Below are 25,206 nucleotides of genomic sequence, written 5' to 3'. Positions count from 1 at the left end.
CAGGTAGTATCCAGGTACAGGGCAGCACACAGCATCGGTGTAGCCTTGACTTCCAGCAAACACAAACATTCAAAAGATCCCAAACTCCGACATGTTTGTGTGCCTGCATGCCTCTGTGACTGAATTAACGAGGGTAGGGACGTTTATAGGAAGAGTAGGGACGTTTACTGCAGGCGCTCGTTGTCACAAGCAGGTGACCGCCAATACTGAGGCTGGTACTTGCTGCTTAGTCGCCACAACCTCCGACATCTCAACATGCTCTTTAACCCTGCTTCTGATATATTTAAATAAATCTCGTGAGACCTTCAGCGTGAGGGGAGCTACAAACTGGTTCCACCTCACTGCTTGCTTCTGATCGGCCATCAGGCTGTACATGAAGCAAGGACGGGGTGGGATGCTGGTCATCTAATACATCGAGCAGAGGTGGGGACAGGGATGCTTGCTGGCCGGCTATGTGGTGTACGTGAAGAACACTGGGCCTTCCAACAGTGTCTGCAAGGAAATGACACAAGATTCACTAGCTGTCCACTACTACATTGCAGAATGTCTTTGTATACAATATCTTTACCACTATTGCACAATAAAATAAGTATTTCCGTGGTAGCATTCACGCCAATCGTCTACTCCCCTGGCAGTATTCCAGTCTAAACACAAACTGCTTCTCTGAGTTGAGGTCAGACACTATCCACACAACTTCCAGACAAAACCAAAGTTACTTTCGAGTGTTCCAATTAAACCGTAAAGGCTTCAGGCGATTAGAACTGACTTTTGACAACAAACCCATGATCTGATTATGGTGACACAAGCTCATAATAAGCTCTGTCCACGACCACGCCGCTTGCTGTATATGACATCATCGTCCACACACATTTTTCCAAACCTCAAACAAAGTCAAATGTTTCGTTTGTTTTGATCGCCTGTCCCATTTGCACAGACAGCCTGTACCTGTGGGCCATGATGGAGGGAATGTCGGAGGGCATGAGGCCCTGTCAGACAAGAGGCGCCGTGGCGAGACAAGAGGCCCAGTGATGATGACAATGCCATGCTGTCCGCCCAGCATCTTGCCAGTCGGGGCATGCAGCAAGCCGCCCAGTGCACGGGGACACACCTGGCCACATCAAAGGCCGCCAACAAGCCGCCTTCATTGTCTGAACCTGGCCATGATGACACACGAGAGGTCGGCCACAGCTGCCTTACAGGAAAGTATCAAGGTCTTGCAGTCATCGCCTCCGTCATCCTGCTGTCCTCTCTCACTCGCACAGCTTTTTCCTTCCTCACTTCTACTTGATGTCCGCCACTCAAGCCTGGGCCACACACACCAGGAGTCAAGGACCTTGAGTGTGGGGGAAGTGGTTGGGTGGACCTAAAGCTTCATGACACAAGCCCTGTGAGCAGACGCCACAAGCAAGAGTGTCTGTGGACCCTGCTGCAGCTTTCACCATCTCGGTAAGTGAACTGGTGTTCACTGCACGCTCACTCTCCGTGTATTCATGTTTTATTTAAATTTGATATTTTTAAAAATCCTCAAAACGTGTCTGATTCTATCTGTCAAACAATTACATATCTTCGTCTACAAGATTCTCAAATACTCTAGCTTCTGCCTGGATTTAACAAAGGAAACTGTTACTTCTTTGGAAAGAAATGTTCTTAATTTAAAAAAAAACCTTCTGCAGTCGTAATCCAAGGAGTGTGAACAAGTAAACACACATACACATACATACACATACTGATAGAAGATGATCAGTCCGCATGCTTGAATGAAATATCTTTACTTTAGAGAGGAGGTAACCGTGCATATTGAGTGTGTGTGTCTAATATCCACAGTGGTATTGACTAGGAGTTGTATAACATCGAAGGCGCTAGTCGTCTATGAGTTTTCTAATATCGAATGTGTTGGCCGACTGTGACAGATAATAGAGAACACAGCACACAGCACATGTAGATGTTTAGTCAAGGTACAACGATCGACCTTTGAACCCTGACTCCAAGAGCGCATATAGGTTTAGACACCACCCCCCACTCCCTCAGTCCCTCATCCTTTACACACACACAATCCCATGTTCACCCTGCAACTGCCTCTCCCTCCCGGTGCCTCCCACTCCAAGAACGAATGGCATGTGGAGAAGAGCGAGAAGGAGGAAGGGAAACACAGAACCTTGGACAGTGCGTGAGTGTTAGAGCCGTTAGTACACAGTCTCCTTCTTCCTGTCGTTATTACACAGTTTCCTACTCTCTGACAGCAACAGTCAGTCGTTTTCCTGATGCCAGATTAACTGCATCTCTCCTTGGTTTCACCTGCCGATGACTGGTGACGCGATCGCTCAGGTGTGTGGGTTTATTTATCAAAACCAGCTCAAAGCATATTGTGAGTTGCATAATTTTGCTTTTGCAATGTTGTAATGTTTCGTCCTTTACTTTTATTTCAAGTAAAATGCCAATCGAAGATTCACATGACCGAAAAGCATACACCCGTTTTACCCACGGCCCGCCTTCAGGCTACTGGTCATGAGTGCAGTTGTGCTGACCGGTCCGCTGGCCGGTTGAGGTGGGGAGCGGAGCGTGACTGTTGGCTGTGGCTCGTGACCAGCACCTCACGTGATCAACACGGTGCTCCTCCCAGTCCAACCCCGCCCCTCACCGCGCTCACCATCGGCAGCAACAGCAACAACAGCCACCACCACCAGCAACAGTGCAGGTGACAGATGGTCACCCAGGGCGCTGTAGGCCGAGGAAAGTGGGATGGGCCCTCCCTTCATCCACTGTCGGCTGCTTGATGGAGTGCAGCTTTGTGATCTTTGCCTCCCCCACCAGCCCCGTGGACCGACAGCCTCCACCTGTTGACAGAAGCTGGTCGTGACAGTGTGCAGACTAAGGCTCCCTACCCGCGGGTGTTGCAGCGCGAGCAGTGCTCACTCCCTGGTCTCCATCGTCTGCTGTGCTCGCACGTGTCAGTCGCTGTCTTGGTGTAGCGGCCACAGAGCGCGTGTAGAAAGCTACTTCACTCTGCACCAATCACTCGGCCTAACAGGGGTCACGTGACCTGCATGGGCGATGCAGTGGGTCAACTAACTGAACAGTTGTTTACCCTGGACACAACGTTGTAAAGCAGTGCCCCTGAATAAACGTACAGTGAACCTCCACACAATTACAAGACTGGGAGGAGGTGTGGTGAGAGAGACGAAGCCTATAATTACTTCCTGCAGAACGTCATCACGCCAGTAAATAATAAACAGTAAATAATAACGGGCCGCAGACCGTCGGCCACAGTGTACTCTGTCTTATGTTAATGTGATTGAAATTTAATTTGCCAACTACGACTTAGTCTTATAAACCTGCAGTCCCTAATGTTGTACCACAAAGTACAAAAGTAACAACCAACACGGGCGTCATGTCTGATGGTTTTAAATGAAAGGTTCTAACATTTCCTAAACGAAATTCAAAGAGCTTCACTTTACACATTCAATTCGGTAAGCAAACACTAGTCTAGTGAGGTGTGCTGCATCGGCCCACCACAACTTTCCCACTCCGGGGCTGATGGTTCTTACCCATGACACCCTGCAGGGTGTCTGAGAACACAAGATGGTTCTTACCTTACCCATGACACCCTGAACACGACAAGATGCTACCTTACCCATGACACCCTGAACACGACAAGATGCTACCTTACCCATGACACCCTGAACACGACAAGATGGTCTACCTTACCCATGACACCCTGAACACGACAAGATGCTACCTTACCCATGACACCCTGAACACGACAAGATGTCTACCCTACCCATGACACCCTGAACACGACAAGATGTCTACCTTACCCATGACACCCTGCAGGGTGTCTGAGAGCACGACAAGATGGCCTACGTCTGTAGGTTGTAGCTGCAAGTAGCTGCCTAGACTTGTGCTACCTGACTGTTTTTCTCATTGTATTACCTTGTTTTCTCTCTCAACCTCTCTCCGATCTTCACTCGGTGTCTCCACACCAGTTCACCTGCTATTGCTACACTTTTCAAATTTTCTGCCGACCTGTCAGCAGGATTCAGACGGCGGGAAGACTACAGGACAAACAAGAATGTTACACGTCAGACCATCTGTAGTCAGAAAGCTTTGCCATCTATGCTTGCCATGAAGTATTGTAAACAAAAGACAAAACAAACATACCCAAAACACAAATGCCCTGTACGCACACAGAATGGCAGTTGTCGTGGGAAGAGAAGTCAGCGCCATGTTCTGGTGTAGTGAACACCCGGTGCCACTGAGTCCTGTTATTCTGTTATTCATCCTTGTGGCCAACTGTCCGCTCATCTGTTTACCCACACAGGGCGGGTGGCCTGTCGCACGCACTACATCAAAGCCCCATGATGTCCAAGTGTTGAGTTTCATACCGTGTCAACAACAGATATATCGCAGGCAAAATATTAATGAAAATTTGCGATAAAACAGAAATAGAAAACTCCATAAACGAAAAGCTGCCTGGCGGATGACCCCTGGCGTACCTGGGGTACATAATGAAGTGCCCACAACATTCTATGATTATCAGCTTTTCCTCCAAGGGTGTGAGTGCCGAGACTCTCAGACCTGCTATGGGAGATGTGGTCCAAGAGAGGAAATGCTGCGAGTGTTTCCCCCACCCACAGACCAGCGGTGAGAAAGGAACGGGTAGGCAGGTGTGACCGACATGTTGGCGCTGGCCCAGGCCCCTCCACAAACTCCCACCTCACCTGGCGTACTTTCCACACCTTTAAAAATAAAAACAAGTGCAGTTTACGCAGGTCTCCTAGGGACGCCTGATGGCCGCACACAGCTACGTCACGCTACCCGTCACGCTACCCGTGTTGTGTGGCGCCCGTCTCACCGCACCCAGGAGATCGATGTAGTGTCTCTTCCTTCGTCGGTTGACGGTGTAGTACGCGCCTTCTTTCTATCATTTGTCACTGTCACGCAATAAACACAATCAAGTAACAGCGAGTCAGGTCCTTCCTATCAATACCGCTTCTCCACCTTCCCCTGTACACCTATCCACCCTGCAGTGCAAAATCGCCTTCAGGTGGAAGCACTCTCCCCTCTCAAACCCAACAGAAAGCCCTCCACTCCCCCGGTACAGCTTCCCCTGGGTTTAAATTAGTCGGGACATAATTTATCGTTTTTAGTGTTACTGATTTTATGTTCACAGCACCTGCATGGCACCTACAGTGTATTTCCATTTTCTACCCGCGGCCTGGCATTTATACCTTTGCATATTCCGGTTTGAACAAAGCCCTGTTGTCTCGTGTGGGAGCTGTTCCTCGTGTCAACACGGAGCTCACCCTGGGTCCCGTGTACGAGCCTGGGGGAGGGTGAGCGTGTGTAAGCTACATGTTCATACTGGGTATTATTGATGTCACTAAGCAACACCACTGGCTGTGCAATCACTCCCCACCCCATCCTATTATCTTGCTGGCTGCACGAGACACCTGGTGGCTAGGTCACGCACTAAGCCAGCTCGGGTGGGGAGACACAATGGTTTGTAGGATTCAAACCGTGACGACACTGCTTTGTCGCTGCCTGGTGGTGCAGTCAGTCACACGAGGGCCTCTACCTCCGCCAGTGATGCTGACGCGTGTGCACCTGCGCGGAGCGACGATCACCTGTGGACTCGGCAGACAAAGAGCGCGACGTAAGTATGGACAACTCACCTGACGATTTACTCATCGCTCTCTACACCTGTTTCCCGCCACCCACAAGACTGAGCTCTTGTCCCCATCCCTCCCGACCTCCTCCTCTTGCCGTTCGCCATCTGCCGGGGTCAAATGCCACCACACGCCTGGCTGGCCAATCGCTGAGGCGAGAGTTGAGGTTGTTGTTACTTTGTGTCACTTAACTTGCCGTGTGGTTTTATGTATCTAGGGTTGGTTTATTGGTTTGTTTGCTTGTTTGTGCCCACTTCCTACCAGCCTTTAGTCTACATTTCTCTACTTCAGTCTGTCTGCCGTTGTTATTTCTCCCGTTCTGTTCATTTCTATTTCGTCTTGCCCAGCATCAATGACCAGGGAGGACAGGAGGTGATGAGGTGGATGTAGTTTATTCTACACGCAAATAACCCAACACACACACACAAGGTCCCAGGCAATGACGACGATAGTCTGGACAGTTCGGAGTGAAACTATTGGACCCCAATTCACGACAGACACCTTGTGCTGTATTCCTCCCTTCACCAAACCACACTTTACCATCACTCCTGCACACACGCACCAACGTACACACGACTGCCGGTCTGCCATCTGGCGGTAGACGGTGAAGTGGAAACTGAATCCTGAGAACAGCAGCAGAGGCAGGAGGGAGGTGTGTGTGGGGGGGGAGGTACCGTCTCCTACCTGTGGCGAGGAGGGCCTGCAGCTTGCCAGGTGCTGTGCGGCGCGTGCCGCGGATCAAAGGTCTGACAGGAGTACGCACGCGCACACGCACCACGCACACACAGACAGGCAGGGACACGCGCAGCCTCATTACTCTCCTGATCACGCACACACACTGGGACGTTGGGGAGGGGAAGAAGGGGAGAAGGGGGAGGGAAGAGGAGGGGGAAGTGAACACAGGTCAAGGGGGACCCTAGGCTCCAGTAATAAAGGAAGGCATAAATTTGAAGGCGGTGCGTGGTGTGTGGAGTGCATGGGGGAGGCGGGAGTGGTAGAGTAGCCGCAGGAGTAGCTGCAGCCCGGCCGCCGTTAATTATTCAGCAATCGATGGCGAGCCTCGTGCAGCACGCGAGCAAGCTTATAAAAGCCGCTGGGCCGCGGCGCCGCGCCATACGCAGCACAACAACTGCACGCAGCTGAGGTCGACGCCCAGCGCAGGACGCCACAGCGAGTCAATGAGATAAAAATACTGCGAGTAGCAGCGCCTCCTGCCTCACCTCAACAGCTGACTGGTGACAACAAGGAGCAGGACAGTGATGCCAGCCCTACACCACCGCACGCCGGGCCCCTGAGCACACAAGGCGAGTATACACTTTGTCACAGTAGGCCGCGGGTCACAGGTCACAGGTCAATGTTTGACTCTTTCCGTAGGACATAGCTGTAGAATCCCAGTCCTTAGCGGCTTGGGGGAGCGGCTGCTGCTACTGCTGACGGACTGCCAGGAGGTTGGAGTGGCAGATGTGACTGCTGTGGCAACGCTCACCGAGCACGTTTGTTCCCTCGCCCTAAACTGAACTGGATAACTCGGCTAACCGGGGATAGCGGCTCCTACCCCATGTTGACACACAGACTTACCCCAAGTCGTTTGACCAGCTGCTATTTTATCCTGTTTCAATAACTTTCTCCGAATTACAGTCAATTAAGCGGAAATCGTGAATGAGTTTAGCCACAGGGTACTGAATTTTTCTGGTGTAAAAAGTAAAACAAAGCTACAATACCGCTTTCAACTGAATTCCTACTCTGAGGCCAACAGACGCCATAAACAACGCAACAGATGTTTGCAACCGACGGTGTACCCGACGTTTTCTTCAAAGGTTATTGACTCGAAATGAAAATAAATTTATATTTCAGTCATCTGATACTCGAACTACATAATTTTGTCAAAATGAATACATTCGACCTTCCAGTGCTTCTTGCTTGCTTCTGTCGATACTCTAACCTTTTGATCTTAGTTGCACGCTGCACGTAGCCTTGTACCCGTACCCAATGACACCACCCCTCTGTTGCTCCCTGAACTGGACCAGTGACCATGCTGAGACACAATGGCGATGGCACCTGGGTGGTTGGTATCTCGGGAGTTGGTCAAATGAAGCAGCTTGAGGGTGAGCTGGGTTTGTCTCCGTAGTTATCAAGCGGCATCGGGATTTGACCCCTGGGATCGTACAAAGCTGTGGCTAAGATTCCGTGGGGTCAAGTCACATGATACACTATCCATGGGGTCTCGACAGGTCGTCATGCCTACGGAAACAAGATGTTGTCCTTGATTTCCCCACTTGGCCCGCAGGTAAAGACCAGGTACATGGCCTGTGGGACCTGTCCAAGGCAGGGCCGACTGCTCCTCTCCACGAACCCAAGCGAGAGAGTGGACAGCGAGGTGATGTGGGTCACACCCTGCCCACGTCCAGCACTAGGTTGTTCACAAAGCAGGAGAATGTCTGGCGGTCTGGCACCACACCAAACATCCGTAGTCTAGGCTGGCCCTAGCATCACCCTAAACTTCGGTGTGTTGAGCACACCTGTGTACAAGCCGCACACCTCCACTGTACAGAGATGTCGATTTTATTGACAAACAAGCCGCAAACATCCAGCCTCCTGCGCAGGGTCCATCGCCTTTTTTAATGATCGACATGATCGCCTTCATCTTGTGACAAGCTGCCTCCCACGCATTTCCTCTCGTGGTCACCAGTGATGGGTGCTTGTGCAGATGATCTTAGATGTTTCATTGTAAGGCCACTTGCAGTTACAAAGGAACAGCTAACACTTAACAATGTGAACACTTAACACTGTAACATGAAGCTAAGAATGGACTAGTGCAGACCTGGGCAAGGGCCGGCCCACCCGTCAGTATATATACTATATATACAGTATTAGGTAAAACTGAGTTAACTATATTATTCCGCCCCTCTAAAACATCCCACATTCTCATGCGGCCCCCCGGGAAAATTAACTGCCCACCCTGGACTAGAGTGTGATGCTCCTGAGAAGAAGTCCGCCAGCGAGCCGCAGGGTTGACAGGTGCAGGAAACATAGGTTTGTAGTCTAAACTGACGGTACCACGTGACTTACTCAGATTAACCCCGACTGACTGCACAGGGTTAACGATAGGTAGCTGCATTTTGTACGCAGCTAAACTTATCTTCCGTGACATCAAAGTTCACGCTGTGAAATGTACGGCAAGGCTGTGTGTGAGCACTCGTACAAGCCATGTCGGGTACACGATTGTCTGTAAGTCACTATGTCGGGTACAAGACTGTCTGTAAGTCACTATGTCGGGTACACGATTGTCTGTAAGTCACTATGTCGGGTACAAGACTGTCTGTAAGTCACTATGTCGGGTACACGATTGTCTGTGTGTGTAAGCACTCGAACAAACCATGTCGGGTAACATGATCGATGTGACTAACCCTGGCGGCCAGGCGCGTGGTGGCTGCAGCAAGTGCTGTGTCAGTCGCATCCTCGCAGCATCCTGCAAGCGTCAAGCTGCATGTAAGATCGAAGGTGTGAAGACGACCTTTAGAAGATGTTTTGTGTGCTGCAGGTGGGCAGGTGTGCAGGTGTGCAATGAAGGTGCAGTGAGGGACAGCCAGCACGTGGCTGTGGGATCACTCCGTCATTGTCAACAGTCCATCGCGATGGATACATCGTGGGGTGGGCGAGCTGCCACACTGACGGCGACTGTGTTGTTGCTGACCATCTACACAGCTGCCGGTAAGTACACGTGGGCTGAGTGGTCGTCCTCTAGACACCGACACTCATTCAGGTGACGTGCTGTAGTCTGAGACGTTGTGTTGACGTGACATAGCTGACAGAGTTACACACACGTGACGTGCTGTAGGTGACAAGATGTTGCTGCGGGTTGCAGGTGACGTGCTTACTGCCTGTTATGACGGCAGCAACAAGACGCTGACCATGGACTGCGGTTCGGAAGCCCTGGTTCGAGTCCTGAAGGCGTTCTACGGCTACAGCGCCCACGGGACGTGTCACTACACGGAGGGCGACTGCACGCGCCTGCAGCAGCAGAGCCTGGAGTGTGTGGGCCGCAGCACCTGCACCGTACCCCTGGAGGGCGCACAGCAGGGAGGCGTCATGCTGCCCGCCTGTCAGAAGCGATCCAACTATTTCCAGGTGGAATATCAGTGTGTGCCAGGTAAGGTGCCTTCTGTCACTCTTGTCACCTGTCATCATCTCCATGTAGTGTTTATGCTGTTTTCACACAAAGCCACAATACACTACATTGACTAGAATATCAGGAAATGGAAAACACTCCTTCATACTTTATCACAGCACATGAAAAAACAGGGGGGTGGGGATTGGTGTTTTACGCCGTGTCAGCAACTAAGGCTGTATCACGACAAGGCAGCCAGCCCTGTAAACAGATGCCACGTGCAGAGAAAGAACAGCGTGCCCGAGACGAGAAATGAACTCTGGGCAGCCAACCTTCACTTCACAGGTGCTACCGCTGCGCCACCGGACCGCTGTACATGAAAAAACAGCTGGCCAAGAATTGTTATATTAGCCTTAAGAAAACTGTTGGTTTCTTAGGCCTTGTCTGCCTGGTCGTTCAGAAAAAATATGTTACTGCTTTTACAAAGGCTGACATTTGTCAAGGGAATAATTCACAAGCCTAAAATTTAATGGAAACGGCTGTTAAAGGACAATGAGTCTTGCCATGTGAATGTCTGCAGACCTTGTAGACTCCAGCATTTGACACTTTGCTCATGCGCATATTGCCCAGGGCTCCAGGCCAAGTTTCCCACTCCCTGGGCCTGAAGTGAAGCCCACTGTTTACCTGTGCACGTGGCGTGCTGTAAATCAGCTGCCAAAAGAACATTGGCACTAGCAGTGTTGTAGGAAGAAGAAATGGGGTTTCATGGTGGAAGACCTCAAAGTTAGACACATAATCTATTGACTAAGACTGGGTCATAAAGGTCTTAAACCAAGAACATAAATATATTGTACTTTCAATGTTGCATCACTCCTTCACATTTAGAATTGGTACCCGCCCTTGAAGGATGCAAATAGCTTTACAAAACAGCTCGAAGAAGCATGCAGCTTTGGAAATAAGGAATATCTAACAATATCAAAAGCACACATTCAGCAAGCTGTGTTGTTAGATGGCAGAGAGCTGTAAAACTACCGTGCAAGCAGTCAAAGACTTCATTATGAAAACAGGACAAAATTGTACTTGAGGGAGAGGTTTGCTTCATGCTGCAGCCACTTGTGGGTTTTTTTCCCTCTTAACTCTGCTAGGTGTCTAATTTTTAAATTTGTGTGCCAGGCTTCTTTGGACTTTGTTGAGTGGGAGTATGCTATTGCTCTCTAGCTTATTTCTGCTTGTGAACATTCCAAGAATCGTTTCATGTTGTGACAATATCATTAGCAGATATAAATCCTTCTATTAATTCTACTTGAGTCAATTCTGTCTTCCTTACACATACCTTCAGTAGACATTTTCTTGCTGCAGGAGTTCAATCATAAAAATATGTCAACATGTGTGTTTGTATACATGCACACGCTACTTGTGATGGACTTTCTCAGTCTCTCGTTTGCTCATAAGTGGTTAGCACTCAGCCCAAGCTTACCGTGCAGGCTGGACTTCTAGACTCGCTTTCTGCATTGGCAAAAGTATCAGTAACGACCAACTAAGCACCCATCGTCTAAGTCTGTGTGACCCACTTAAAGCACACGACCATTCCATTGTTTGCAAACAAGGAGCTTCTGTGTGGAAGCTTGGCACAGCAGGGGCTGGAACATGGGGTGGAATCCTTGGCACAGGTAGGAGAGAGGTTTTGAACCAGGAGTGGGGGAGAAGATAACCAGTGCCAGGCTTTTATGCCATCCCTTCCACTTCACCCACACCTGTCCCTCCACTACCTCCAACCACCATCATGCACTACCTGAGCGCATTGTAGGGAGGAGTGTGTGTGACACACTTGGCAGTGGCGCCGCCAACCATTGCCAGTGGTTACCTGAGCGAGCCTGGAGGTGGTGGGGGTGGGATGGGATGGGGCGGCAGGTGAGCAGCAAGCGGAGGAGAGGCTTTGCTGTACCCTCCCGCTGTGCTGCACCATAATGCGGCCAGTGATGCTGCCGTGAATGTGGAGCGACGAGGATTACTAGGCAACATGCCGCTTACACCTGCATGAAGGCGTGCGGGAAGCTTGCCAAGCGTGACTTTTTGACCTTTTCTCTTTTTTGAACGAAAAGCACGTGAGATAAGTAAAGTTCTGGGCCGCTTCAAGCTGCGTCACTCTTTAAGGTGAAAAAACTCTTCCTTCCCTTGATTGTCAGAAAGTCGGTGCGGGGCCATTCCACAAGTGTACAAGCGCCTTCATAGTTTACAGATTTCTTATCTTAAAAACCGCTAAACAAGCGGTAACGACAGATGTGTTGCAGCCTCATCAATAGGTCTGCTTGTTCTAAAATGAAATAGCTGTTGCTGCTGATATCTGCAATATTTCAGACGTCTCCAATGTTAAGAAAGAAAAGATGTTTGACACTACTTGTAATTCTTGATCGACACTTCTGTAAATGTTTCCTCCTCCCTCCGAGTATATTTAAATGAGTGGATTTACCAGTTTTATCTGGGAGTATGTGTATTACACAATCTAAATAATGGTATCAACGTCCATGCTTCTTAAAATATCAACAACACCCTCGTGCTGTCAACACCCCTCTCAGCAAAAACAATACAAAGCAAAACATAAACAATACAATACAACCTGCGTGCACACATGCACACTGCATGCATTGTCATACTCTAGGCTGTTCAGTAGGGGAAAGAAGAGGGATGGGACAAAATGAAAATGGATAGTTGTATGTTTTAATTAAGTGAACAGGTTTCACCGAGGGTACATGTAGTATGTCACTTATATGACAACTGAGGCAGCTGAGGTGTGCCGACCGCTATGTCGGCAGCAGCTCCCAGACCTGCGCTGCCAACAACAGCAGCAACTGAGAAACCTGGGGGAGGAGGGTTGTTGTGATAGTTACAGACCCATTACAGAACTCAGGCATCCTGAAGAAAGATGTGGGGCAGGCAAGCGTTTTGGCACCCAACTTACTACTGCGCTACACCTGGCATGTGCACGGTAAACACTGCGCTGCACACTCTTGTACCCAAGTGGAGAGAGTGCAGTGGAGTCACTTTTCATTATGTTGTCATGCTGAGTGATGTCCTTTCTCTGGTCTCCCATAAACCGAGTGTCTACACACTGCACTAGTATCCCCCTCACCCATCTCTTGTCTCCCATAAACTGTCTATACACACTACACTAATATTCTTTCCCCTCCCTCATCTCTCGTCTCCTCTCTCTGTTGCAGCTTGAAATGTACAGACATTAATGACATGGTCCAGGGATTATGATCCTTTATGTATGAAGCATTCCAAGTAGTGTAAAACATTTTCGTAAAATGTCCAGCAATCAGAGGCAGACTACAGGTAACAAGCTAACGTGAATCCTACTGTAAGACACATGCAGACCACAGCTAACAAGCTAACGTGAATCCTACTGTAAGACACATGCAGACCACAGCTAACAAGCTAACGTGAATCCTACTGTAAGATACACTCACACTACAGCAAACAAAACTCTACACCACCACAAGCTACACGTGGCACTTGTATTACACTAGTCTTGCCACAATTTCTTTTTTCACCGCCTTCAAAAGAAGGGAGCAGGGAGGAGGTAGACATGATCTGTAAGCAATAAGTGATGCCAGTCATACCAGCCTCTGCTCGTCTCGCTGGCCTTCACAGCCTCATGTCTGGGACGAGCGACTATTGTGCTGAACACCAGGAATGAAGGCAGGTCTGTGTTCCCCACTACTTCCCTGCCTATAACCGTTCACCGATCAGATGCCATGTACTTCATTGCGACAATTAATTACTAGAATGAATGGGGCAGAGAAAACGGCCCGTGGCTGACACAGACCAGCAGGCCATGGTGCAGAGCTCGGGTAGGTGGGCATGGTCTTCATCATGCTAGAGGATGATACTTGACGATGACAGATGTGTGCTAGTCCCGTCCTTCGTAGCTGCCCGCCTGGGCTTGCTCTTTAAATGAGGCGTTGATGATGATGATGATGATGAGGAGGAGGAGGAGGAAGCCCGCCGACAGATCAAAGGGAGGCTGCTTTGTGGTATGGGTGGAGACAAGGCCCAAGGGTCAAAGGCCGTACATAAAGTACCCGGGTGGCCGCTAGGTGAATGCTGCTGCACCCACCCTGCTGGCGAAAAGCCTTCACTTCTGCCCCTTGTTAATTTGTCCCTCTCTGCTTGCTTGTGGTCTTCAATACTCTTTCCACTTAATATACACATAATATAAATAAGTGAAACAGTCATCATGCTTTGCTTGCAGCGCTAGTAGCTTCTTACTTAACATCACTATTATTTTGTTTTCAATGACAGTGAGAGAGATGTATGATATCTGTCAGCACAACAATCTGACAGCTCAGACTGGCCACATCGTCACCCCTAGTTACCCCAGGCCCTACTACAGTCGGCTTCACTGTAACCTCAGCATCGTTGTGCCACCTTCCCAGAAGCTTCGCGTGAACATCATCACCATGGAGCTGGCATCACGTGGCAAGACTGACTGTGCCGACTTTCTGTACTTCAACGACAAGTTCCACAGTCTGACACTGTGTGGCCGGCGGTCCAATGTCTGGTATGACATGCACTCAAATACTTTGCTGGTTGAACTGCTGTCCACTTCCTCTACACGAAGCCCAGGCTTCTGGCTGTACTATGAAGGTAAGGCCAATTTGCATATGATTTACTACCATCTTCTTGCACATCTTGAACCCATTACGAAGCTGCCTGCCTCTGTACCTTCAACTCAGACAACACTTATCACAAGCCACTTGGCCTTTGGCACCAATGTCAGGAGGTCTTAGATAATGAAAGAGCTAGCGGCAGGAAGAGATTCTGTAGCTCTTGCAATAGATAATTCCTAACAGGAAGATGGCTACTGATCATGATATTTCAATAAATGTTCACTCTCAGTGCTCTTATTGTGGTGGTATCTCAACTGATAACAGTTACACCAGCAACCATTAACAGGTAATTCTACTGAGGAAGAAATTTTATAAAATTGATCTGCAGCGACCTTGTCAAACAGACAACAGACTTTTCTTTGACACTGTATGCATAATTCTGTCTACAGCATTTCCACCACTTCCAGTCACAGAACCACCACTGCCAGTGACAGATCCACCACCACCGCAAAACATAAAAGACTCCACAGAAACTTCTTTGGCCAGAAGTTCCTTGCTGCTGACCAGTCTGTCTACCAAACAGGTGCAAGTTCAGGGAGACATCACACCCATACCTATTCTTAGGGAAGAGGATAAGCAGTCAAGTACTAGGAAAGCATCACTACCATTTGGTAGGTTTTCCTATGTAGATTCTGCCATTTAGTCATCATTCCTTTACAATAACAAAATATATTTCAAAGGATCATATGTTGGTAATATGAAGGTATAGTAATCATGATGAATCATTTCAGAACTGAAGTCACAACAAAGCACTTTTCATTCGTTCATCCCTTGACTGGTACTGGTCATTTTTTGGTGGGGTAGGGATAGGGGAGCACACGGATAGATGCAGCGGCTGACAAGGTTAGCCACTCACGCCTGGACAATAGTGAGCAGGTCTGTCATAGGATGACCAGTCCACTCCTTCATGCTGTTCCTCTGGCTACTGCCGTGTTGACCACCAATCAAGGAACTTTGAGGGACAGTCTCTGACAAGATGTCATGCAGTCACATGGCCAGACCAGACCAGCTTACATTGCGTGACAGTTGCAAGTAGGGGTTCCTGGTGTCCCATGAGTGTGGCAACTATGCTTCATACAAAGTCATTGGTTTTAGTAGCAAATAAATGGCTATGTTTGACAGTTATTTCAAGGTCTACTGTCTCAACAACAAAAAATGTGTGTCTTGCATGTGAATGTCGGATACAAGGGACACATTGACAGAATGTAATAACACCACAGAAATGTGTTTTCTTTGGCAGCCGCCATAGCTGGGGGAGTCATTGGCAGCCTCTCTCTCATCCTCATCATTCTTCTGACTCTGCTGTTTATCAAATGGTAAGATAGTGCTCAGCTTATGTCAGAGTCTTCTTCTTCCATGCCACATAAATAATTCAATATCACAAAGTATTTGCAAATAGCAGCAAGAATGTTATAATAACAACAATAACAAGATTTAATCTTGTGATTATGTATGCATATAATGTATTCTATTTGGTGGGTATTCCATATGCTTTCTGTGTTTAAAAACAAAACAAAAAAAAACAATAACAAAAATGTTATTTCAAAGAGATAGCTTAGAGGAACCATGGGAGAATAAGTAGGTGACTTTGTATGCAGTTGACATGCACACGCATGCAAGTGTGAAAGATGAAAAGACATATCTTAAAATATATGTTCATATAAATTATTCTTGTCCTTGCATTCAGGCTGAAAGAAAGACACTACTTCAGGGATGAAAAGTTCTTGGAAATTCGAAACCCGGCCTTTCGCAGCAGTGGAGATTTCAATGAACCCCACACAACAACCTACTATTGTTAAATTTATGCAATGATCATGTCAGTTCTAAGAAAGCAGCATGACACTGACTAATGACAACAGTGCAGAGAGTAAATACACTGAACAGCTTTGAATTTTAAGAGAGGAAGGCACATCAAGATGGAGATTGGACTGCGTGCTTACTGGATTAGAAACATTGTACACAAAAGATGGTCATGAAGCCACTTTAGTCTGTACTCTCATTAATTTCTGACCACAAAAGGAAAATGCTTATGATCTGCCACTAGTGTTCCGTGAACTATGAAGGCAAATACTATTATAAGTCTTTTGATGACTGCCTTCAAAAGATGAAGTGATGACACATAAGCAGTACATAGACTGAACAATTAATGACCATGACACTGAACGGATTTGCAGATCTGCTTTACTTGGTCAGAAGCAGAACTACTTTTGTTATCCAGTGATGCCTGTTCTATGAATGTATCATGTTGACATAGACTGTACATACTTGTTTCAAAATAGTGGATAGATGTGTTTTGGAGAATGCTTCAACTACATGTCATCAATGGCTGCATGGTGCAATGAATGTGTACAGAATCGTCATCTGAGTAAATGTGTAACGAGCACAAATCTATCATTCTTTATGGCCGTGTCGCAAACTGCATAGAATGGATTGAAAGGTTGGTGTTCTGTAAAGTTATTCTTCAACAGAACATTAAGAGATGTTTTTAATATGACTATGCTTACGACAAGGTTAGGTTCTGGAGTGCTGGAGAGAGGAAAAAACTTAGATTTTTCTCGCCAAGGTTTGTCTGTGATACACTTGCATTCCTCAGTGCATGCATGGCCTTTGTAAATATTTTCTGGTAAAGAAGACAAAGCTTTTGAGAAGAGTTAGACGATCACAGTCAGAGAACAACAATTTGAAAGTGTCTACATCCAAAGTAATATATTTGCACCAAATGTGCATATAAAGCCCATGCCTGATTTTCCTATTATATGTTCATACATTCATTAAATAGTTCAGTGTGATTTTTTTTTTAAAGAATGGATATTCAAGTTCAGGACAGAGTGGGACCGAAACTGAAAATCATATCCACTGTCTGGCATGACGAGATATGAGAGATGGTCAGACAACCTTTAAGGAGTTGGTTTGAAATATTTGAACATAATTTTGTGGTACCTTAGACGAAGCCTAGGTTCCCAAACCATAACACTGCCTATGCCATGCTAGGCATGGCAAAACTGGATTGGTTGATGTCCACATTTGTGCATTACAACTTAAATGAGTATGGGTATTTATTTTCTTCTAATAGCAGTATACATGCTCTATATCTGATGGTTTCTTGTGTATGAGAAAACATAGTAGATGATAGGGAAATGTGATATACTGATAGAGACCATGTCTTTATCCCATATCAAATCTTGCTGATCTGATGCAAAATAACCCTATGCAATACATAAATGATCAAATAATGTCCTAGTTATTATTTTTAAAAGGATCTGTTTTTGTAAAAAAAATTAAAGAGAAAGAAAAATTCTTATAATGTAGACCATCTTGGGTTACTGGCTACTAAATACTTCATTAAACAGAAATTTGTGCAAAACACATTGCAGTGTTAAAAGTGTGAAGCTGGAATACTTTATCTATGCAGAAACACTGTATAGCTGCAGCGTATGAAAGTGAAAAGAAAGGTTTATGTTACTGTAAAGTTCATTTCCCTCTTCATTAAATCAAACACTGTCTTTTCAGTGGTAAGTACATGCTTAAGTTTGTGCCACCATTTTGTGTGCAATAACAACTAATAGCAATTAAAAGGGTTCAAGAGCATATAAACTGATAAACTGAGAAAGAAAAAAAAAAAGATCAATCATACCGACACCAGCAAAGCTTTATTTTCACCAGTAAACAGACCCTTCCATATACTTACAGAACTAATGTTCTTGTCACCATGTACTGATAGTAGCACCATTGTAATTAAGCTGTATTAGCTGTTTCCGGTGCTAAACACCCACTGAAACAATGCCTGATACCTCATGCTGATTCATCAAGTATTGACTGTTAACTAAAGGTTAGCTTTAGTCTTTCTGTTCCCTAAGACGTTCCAAATTCTGTACACAGAATAAAATGTATGAAGAGTTTGCAGACGCAGCAGATTAGGCTTTTTAAGCTAGATCAGATCTTACTTGCTTCTGTTTGATTGTTGTGTATGTATATCATAACTGATCGTCATAATTACAGCTGATAAAATTCCTTTAATGCATCTCTTTATCATTATTGTTGTATATGATGAAAATTCCTTAATTTATATAGTGTGGCTTTTCACACAGTACTGTACTTAGGTTCATTTGTTTTGCTTTTTTACTTTAATTTTGGTCTGATGCGTAATGTGTTGTGGCTGACTTATGAGAATAAAATACACCTAGTGACATTTCATATTTTTGTAAGGTGTGCAAAGTGTGTTAGTATGATTCTTGGTTCATCCAGTTTTGTAGCCAATGCACTATTATTATAACAGCAAATCATGTAAAAAATTATCCAGGATGTGGAAAAACGTAACAAAGAAATCAAAGGTGTCCCACTAAATGTCTTGGGATGTGAATGCAGTGAACATTGTTAGGAAGCAGCTAGTGTGAATTCTTTTGAAAAGCTGAATTAACAATAGCTTATAAAGCAGCGGAAACGTGAAAGTGTTTATGCAAATCTACACTATTTGTCCAATCCTGACTAAGTTTTAAAAGAATGCTTCTTTCATCTGCGTGGAGTTCAGACACTGTTTGGTTTATATATGTATTATGTGAGAGCATATTTAGGGTTTATTTTACCTATTGTGTTACCGGTGACACAAATGGAAAAAAACCTTGAAGTGTTAATTAGAAAAAACATAATGAGGGAGGTATCTTCCGCCTCACTAGGGGAGCAAGGAGACTCATTTCAGCCCAGCACCTCCACCTCTCTACCCCACTATGGTCTGATCTGGACTGTGAGTATAGAAGTATGAGTTGAGCACTGGCAGCTTGTTAGAAGATACGACATCCCAAAGTTACCTTCGTCTGTTTTTATCTCTCCATCATCTTTACTGTCACTTTCATCATTATCTAGTATGAGATTATGCTCATTCCTCCCATTTCTTTTAGCATGATATTTTAGGTTCAACATCTTTGGTTTAAATGAGGGAGATACAAGGAGAATCACTAGAAATGTAAAAATGATCACATTTGTGGTGTAAGGCAAGTAATTTCTGTTTAAAGATCTCCTACTGTGACAATATTACTTTAAGTTCGATTTGTCCATTGCTTTCGACACTTTAGATCACCACATTCTCCTCCAGCAGCTTCATACTACAGCTTTGGCCTCTCTGACACTGTTGTCAGTTGGTTCCACTCCTACCTGTCTGATCACACCCAGTCCATGAGTGTTCATGGCTTTGCATCAGAACCTGCTGCTATGCTTCATGGAGTGCCTCAGGGTTTAATCCTCAGGCCTCTCCTGTTTGCTGCCTATGTCCAGCCACTCAGCTTTGTGATCCGCCACTTTGGCATGCAGTATCAGATGTATGCCAACAATACTCAGCTTCTGGCATCTGGTCCAGCTTGCCAACTCCAAAGTCTGTTCACCAGTTCTCAACAAGCCCTCGACTCTGTCAAACACTCCATGTTGGTGAATAAATTAAAACTGAAGTCATCCAGATAGCCTCTGCACTTAAGCAGCTGCCTCCATCTACACTCCTCACTTTCTCCCAGTCTGTCAGAAATCCTAGAGTGTCTTTTTGACACATTATTATTCTTCGAGAATCAAGTCAACTCAGTTTGCAAATCCATTTTTCTTGAATTGCGCAAAATTAGCCGCATCAGACATCTCTCTGTTGGCTCCACTAAGCAGCTTATGTAGGCATTTGACTACTGTAACTCTCTGTTCATAGATCTTCCTTGCCACATGCTTGACAAGCTCCAGAGAGCTCAGAACAGTGTCCACATTGTATTCTGTAAACAGAAGATTGACCATGCCACACCGCTTCTGCCTGATCTCCACCAGTTCCAGTTCAAGCTCACATCAAATTCAAGATTGCCATGCTTTGCTGTTGTGTTAATCATGGGCTTGCCCCAGTCTTTCTGTCTGAGCTTGTGTTGCCACACCAGCCCCACAGGTCAGTTTGCTCTGCCCACATTGGTTTTCTCTCTTTTCCACATAGACTGGAGACGTCCAGCAGTAGCTCTTCCTCCTTCCCCAGCCCAAGCATTTGGAATGGCCTACCTTCATCTCTCCGCACATTAAGTCAGTACGTGCCTTCTGATCTAGACTTAAAACGTCTCTTTCGGAAATACCTACTATAACATCCATCCTGTTATCCTTTCTCCCCTACACTACTGTCTTTGCATTCCTTCATGTTCTTGTATTGCTAACCAGTGCATGTTCTTGTATGTATGTTGTACTTGTCTGTGATGTCTACATCACACGGCCTCTTTCCTCACTGCCCCTGGTCTTTTGTAAGGCGCACTGAGCTTGCCACCGCGTAGGGAAATGTGCTATACAAATTCTGTTATCATTATTACTCAGCATGTCACATGGTTTGTGTTTTGCAAAAATAATAATAAAATGCTTGTATGAACCACATTTTACTGACATTTATATCATGTGTACTGAGGACTATGAAGCACCTCATACGTACAACTGACATTACTGAAAACTGAGAAAGGGCCTTTACTTTGTTCTCTATAACACTGTATATCAATCCGTGTACTCGGTGAGAAATATAGCTACATCTGAAAAATAAATATTATATCAATGTAACTATGGAGCACATCACAAAGTGGCAATAAATATTTACAACATTTGAAAATGAATAGAGAATGAAAATAAAGGACATACGTGGGGTTCATCACCAGGCGCCTGAAGAAATAGGTCCAGGTAAGATAATCCATGGCATCCTGCTTGGAGGTAACAGTACCAGCTACAATCTCAGCATTCATGTGGTCAGGCAAGACCTCTAGTAGGCTGTCATTAAATACAATGTGAAATATGCCACAATTAGAAAACAATAAAACATAATAAAAAGTGATAATTTACACATTTAGAAATTTAACTCTTTAGGATGTAAGCAGCTATAAAAGTAAATCACTGAGCATCTTTATTTTCAAACAATAGCTTCAAGACTTGCTTTTATCACAAAACTTTCATTTTACAAAATGAAGTATGCAATCAATAATCAAGCATTGTGACACTGGAACTTCATCTACACTTCAGTTCAAGTTACAGTGGGTTAAAATTTAGGAAGTAGTTATGAATCTCAAAACCTTGGTGATTCTTACTTAGATTCCACAGGGAAGGGCTCATACAGGAACTTCTTGTAGAAATGTTTCTTGACATCATGTACAAAAATCACAGCAATTCCAGAGTCATCAAATTGTGGCCTTCCAGCACGACCCATCATCTGAAGAACGTCTGAAAACGACAACAATTAGTTGTTATAACATTGTTATAATGGCTATTTATTCTGGAAATACTCTACGACAATTCTCCTCCATAGAAATTGAAACAGTGCTATAACGATGAGCAATCAATTAGGGCAATACAAGCTTACAATAACATGCTTTTCTAAGCCACTAACTGCAAACATTTTCTTCTTGTACGAGGCCGTGCATCTCCACCAGTTCCTCATATTCTGCTTAACAGAAACAGTGCTGGTTCTAACCACATAACTTCTCCAATTTTCCTTTCTTCTACACCACTTTCCTTTCATCTTCTAATCCAACTTCTTCTAACATTGCTGTCATCCAAGCCAGCGCTCAAAATCTGATGATGATGAAGACTACTATGAACAACTGCAGAAGAGACAACAGTGCTGTGACATTGAAGAAAACCTGAAGAATATAAAAAGCCATATCAAACAGTCAATGCACTCACACACATGAAACAAAAGCAAGTCTCTACTGAGACAAATCAGGCAAGTGTCAGACATGGAAGAATATGACATCCTTAGATGATGGAAGAAGTACTGACCTGAGTTATACATCAGAAAGCTATAGGAGACCCAGAGGCACCGAACATTCCCATCCCAAATAGTAAGGATGACCGTCCCGTACTTCACAAAGGAGAAGAGGCAGTAAGAGCATTAAAGAAAGGGATGTCACCAGGAGTTAAGAAAATCCCAACAGAACTGGTCCAGGCTGGCAAAGAGCATAGCACTTATTAGCACTTATTCTACACAATGATCTAAAAGAATGGGGAATGGCTTATAAGTTGGATTAAGTCTCTCATTGTGACACTTCCCCAAAAAAGTATTCTACAACTATAGCAGAACTATTGCACAATCATGCAAAAAAACAAAAAGTTATGTTGAAAAACAGACTGAAACCACAAGCAGAAAAAAATCAGTTAAGAATAGGCAGAAAAGCAGATTGCAGCACTAAGCAGCAGTGAACTCAAATGGGTTACCACGGGATTCTTCAGGAAGGTTAAGAAGGTATTCAACAAAGTGTGGAATGCAGCAGTATGGGCAACCATGAGGAAGTACATCATCAGCAAGACCTGATCCCTCACACCTCTACATAACATCACTAGTCCAGTCACCTTTAACTGAAATGTACATGATGGGATCAGCGGTAGTTGATTATAATATGGTCAGGCAACATAAGAACCATCACAGTTTGCACATTGTGCAATGGAGGAACAATCACCTGCAGTATGGCCAGTCCCACCACAGCGAAAACAGTGGGCTTGGGACTTGCAGGAGCTAGCCCTGTGTCCATAATGCTGACAGCTGAAGCAGCACAGCAATGAAGGAATGAAGAGACACTTTGACCTGCAAATACCTGACCTCCAATAAAATCAGGTATTTTGGTAAACAGAAAGTGAGAAAAGTGGGTACAGACTTCCAGAGATGAAGCCTTTGGACAGCTGTAACCCCCAATGATGGTGTCCGGTCACTTAATCCCCGACACTTAATCCCCGACACTTAATCCTTTATAAAGCATTATGTAATGCTTCTGTCAAAGCATTGAATTAGAATACGTCATCCCCACACACTTATTCCTGTATAGAGCAATAAGTGATTTCTAATCACTGATTCTTTTATAAAGCATTGTTTAATGCCTGTATAACGAACAAACAACTCTGTGGAGGGTTGGCATCACGCCCTTCAATCTCTCTTCTGTCATCACCCAACAATGTGAACATTCCTTGAAGGTCTACGTAAGGATTGTCAGCAACACAAGGCGTCTGTTCTACAATCATGCGCCGGAACAGAGAAGTGTCCAAAGAGGAAATACGCTGAGTTAGCCAGGAGAATTGGCAACATTGTAGAGAGATATGAGTCAATGGATCGTCTTCTGTACCTCCGATCATTAGCTTACCTTTCATATTGATTAACAACAATTACCTCGCAAACACTCAAGAACAATTTTCATATCATATTGTTGAAGTATGAAATTAATACAGTCAAAACTATGCCACCTATTCGTAAAACGGCTTTATTTGTTCAAGTTACCCGTCAGTCCAAAGCAGGGTGGGCAATTAATTTCCCAAGGGCCGCATGAGAAATTGGGATGGTTTTAGAGGGCCGGACTAATATAGTTAACTCAGTTTTACCCAATACTGTATGTATAGTATATATACTGGCGGGCCGGTCAGAGACAGGAGTCCTTTGCCCACAAAGCTCTCAAGAATCGTGGCTTCGCTAGCTGTCTCCTCTCATTCTCCCCTCACCTCTTCATCCTCCACCCCTTCCAACCACATCCGCGCACCTGCATCCTGTCGCTAGTCGACCCCCTCACACCTTCCCTGTCACGTGGCTGTCACCCGGCCAGCGACCACCACCCCCCCACATTGCCAGCCTCCACCCTCCCTGTGTGCGTGCTATGTTCCATCCCACCTAACTGCAATGTCCCACACTACCGTACAGTATAATAATCGAGCACTGCGCGGAATTTCACAACTTGTGTCTTTTAACAGTCACAAAAAAGTGGCATAGTAGAGAGAGTCGGGGGTGGCATAGTAAATTTTTTTTTACATTGAATTTATAGTCGGGACCGAGCAAAAGTGGCATAATACCGAGAGTGGCATAGTAGAGAGGTGGCATAGTAGGGAGATTTGACTGTAGCATGATTTGAATTAGAATTATTTGAATTTCAATTAAATTTTTCTCTAACTTCATAATTTTTATAGTTAAGGATTTAGTTTAGGGATTAAGTGTCTGGGGATTAAGTGCTTAGGGATTAAAAGTCTAGGGGATGAAGTGTCGGGGATTAAGTGTCCCTTAGAACAGTTGAGGGAGCTGTTCCATTCCATTGGCAAAAAGGGCCTTAGAGGTCTTCTGGTTTCTGCTCTGGATGAAAAATTGTCAGGTGCAAAGGTGTTTAATGGAAGAAAACCCTGAGAAAATATATCTTTAAATCCTCTGACAATTAACAAGCTCCCTCTACAGATTTACAAACATTTTACTTCATCCTCACTGTCCAAAGACGTCTCAATTTCTCTGTTGTGCTTCCTAATATTTGATTTCTTCATAGCCATTGTTGAAAGATTTACAATTCGTTCTCTCCACCTACTAGAGTCAAACAATGGGATGCAACTGAGCAGTATCACCGAGGGTATTTGTAGCAGGGTTGCACAGAAGGCCTTCAGAGACAGACCAGATTGACCCTGGCTGCAGTTTTCTACCACAGCTTGGGTATTGTGCGACCAGCCCATTAACTGGTGTAGGCCTGGGCCACACCAACCTCCTGTTAAGGAGAAGTCTGGACCTGAGAGGTTGGTTGGTGTGACAGGCCACAATTCCTCAGTGACCTCAACCTTCAGGATCCTATCCTCTTCTGGAGAAAGACCAGTATAGACAGAAGATAGGAAAGATAAAACAGTAGAATAAAAGGGGGAGAGTGTGTTGGCGAAGGGACCAGTAAAAGAGAAAAAGGAATGGTAGACGATAAAAGGGTGGGCCAGCTCACTCACCTAGGCAGAGAAAGAGGCCGGGTGTCCACCCATGGCATGAGAAACCAGGTTCATG

The 25,206-nt window shown here is 45.4% G+C and overlaps 2 protein-coding genes across 4 annotated transcripts in view; one reads left to right on the top strand and one right to left on the bottom strand.

The window, feature by feature from the left end:
• Positions 1-25,206, bottom strand: part of LOC112566838 (activating signal cointegrator 1 complex subunit 3-like) — a 95,653-nt gene that overhangs the window by 24,785 nt on the left and 45,662 nt on the right. The window contains 2 exon segments of the mRNA XM_025243230.1: positions 21,075-21,200; positions 21,515-21,647. Coding sequence (XP_025099015.1) covers positions 21,075-21,200; positions 21,515-21,647 — 259 coding nt within the window.
• On the top strand, positions 965-18,783 carry LOC112566841. 3 transcript variants are annotated; one of them, XM_025243235.1, is made up of 7 exons: positions 965-1,446; positions 9,208-9,377; positions 9,532-9,816; positions 14,080-14,424; positions 14,837-15,058; positions 15,688-15,763; positions 16,135-18,783. In XM_025243235.1, exons 2-7 carry the CDS (start codon positions 9,302-9,304, stop codon positions 16,244-16,246), a joined length of 1,116 nt encoding a protein of 371 aa, XP_025099020.1. In that variant the 5' UTR covers positions 965-1,446; positions 9,208-9,301; the 3' UTR covers positions 16,247-18,783. The 3 variants fall into 3 exon arrangements, with proteins under 3 accessions (XP_025099020.1, XP_025099019.1, XP_025099018.1); XM_025243234.1 differs by lacking the exon at positions 965-1,446 and adding an exon at positions 6,617-6,970 and having other exon boundaries at positions 9,216-9,377; XM_025243233.1 differs by lacking the exon at positions 965-1,446 and adding an exon at positions 6,618-6,970.

This window comes from Pomacea canaliculata, linkage group LG6, assembly GCF_003073045.1.
Source record: "Pomacea canaliculata isolate SZHN2017 linkage group LG6, ASM307304v1, whole genome shotgun sequence".
Lineage (NCBI taxonomy): Eukaryota > Metazoa > Mollusca > Gastropoda > Architaenioglossa > Ampullariidae > Pomacea > Pomacea canaliculata.
Note: the sequence above shows the minus strand (reverse complement) of the source record. Positions and strands in the feature narration are given on the sequence as shown.

Bases quoted from the DNA above. Each gene is read 5' to 3' on its own strand.
- LOC112566841 (XM_025243235.1), top strand. From the start codon at position 9,302: ATGGATACATCGTGGGGTGGGCGAGCTGCCACACTGACGGCGACTGTG. The intron at 9,378-9,531 runs GTAAGTACACGT...TGCGGGTTGCAG, and splicing joins GACCATCTACACAGCTGCCG to GTGACGTGCTTACTGCCTGT. The intron at 15,059-15,687 runs GTAGGTTTTCCT...TTTCTTTGGCAG, and splicing joins GAAAGCATCACTACCATTTG to CCGCCATAGCTGGGGGAGTC.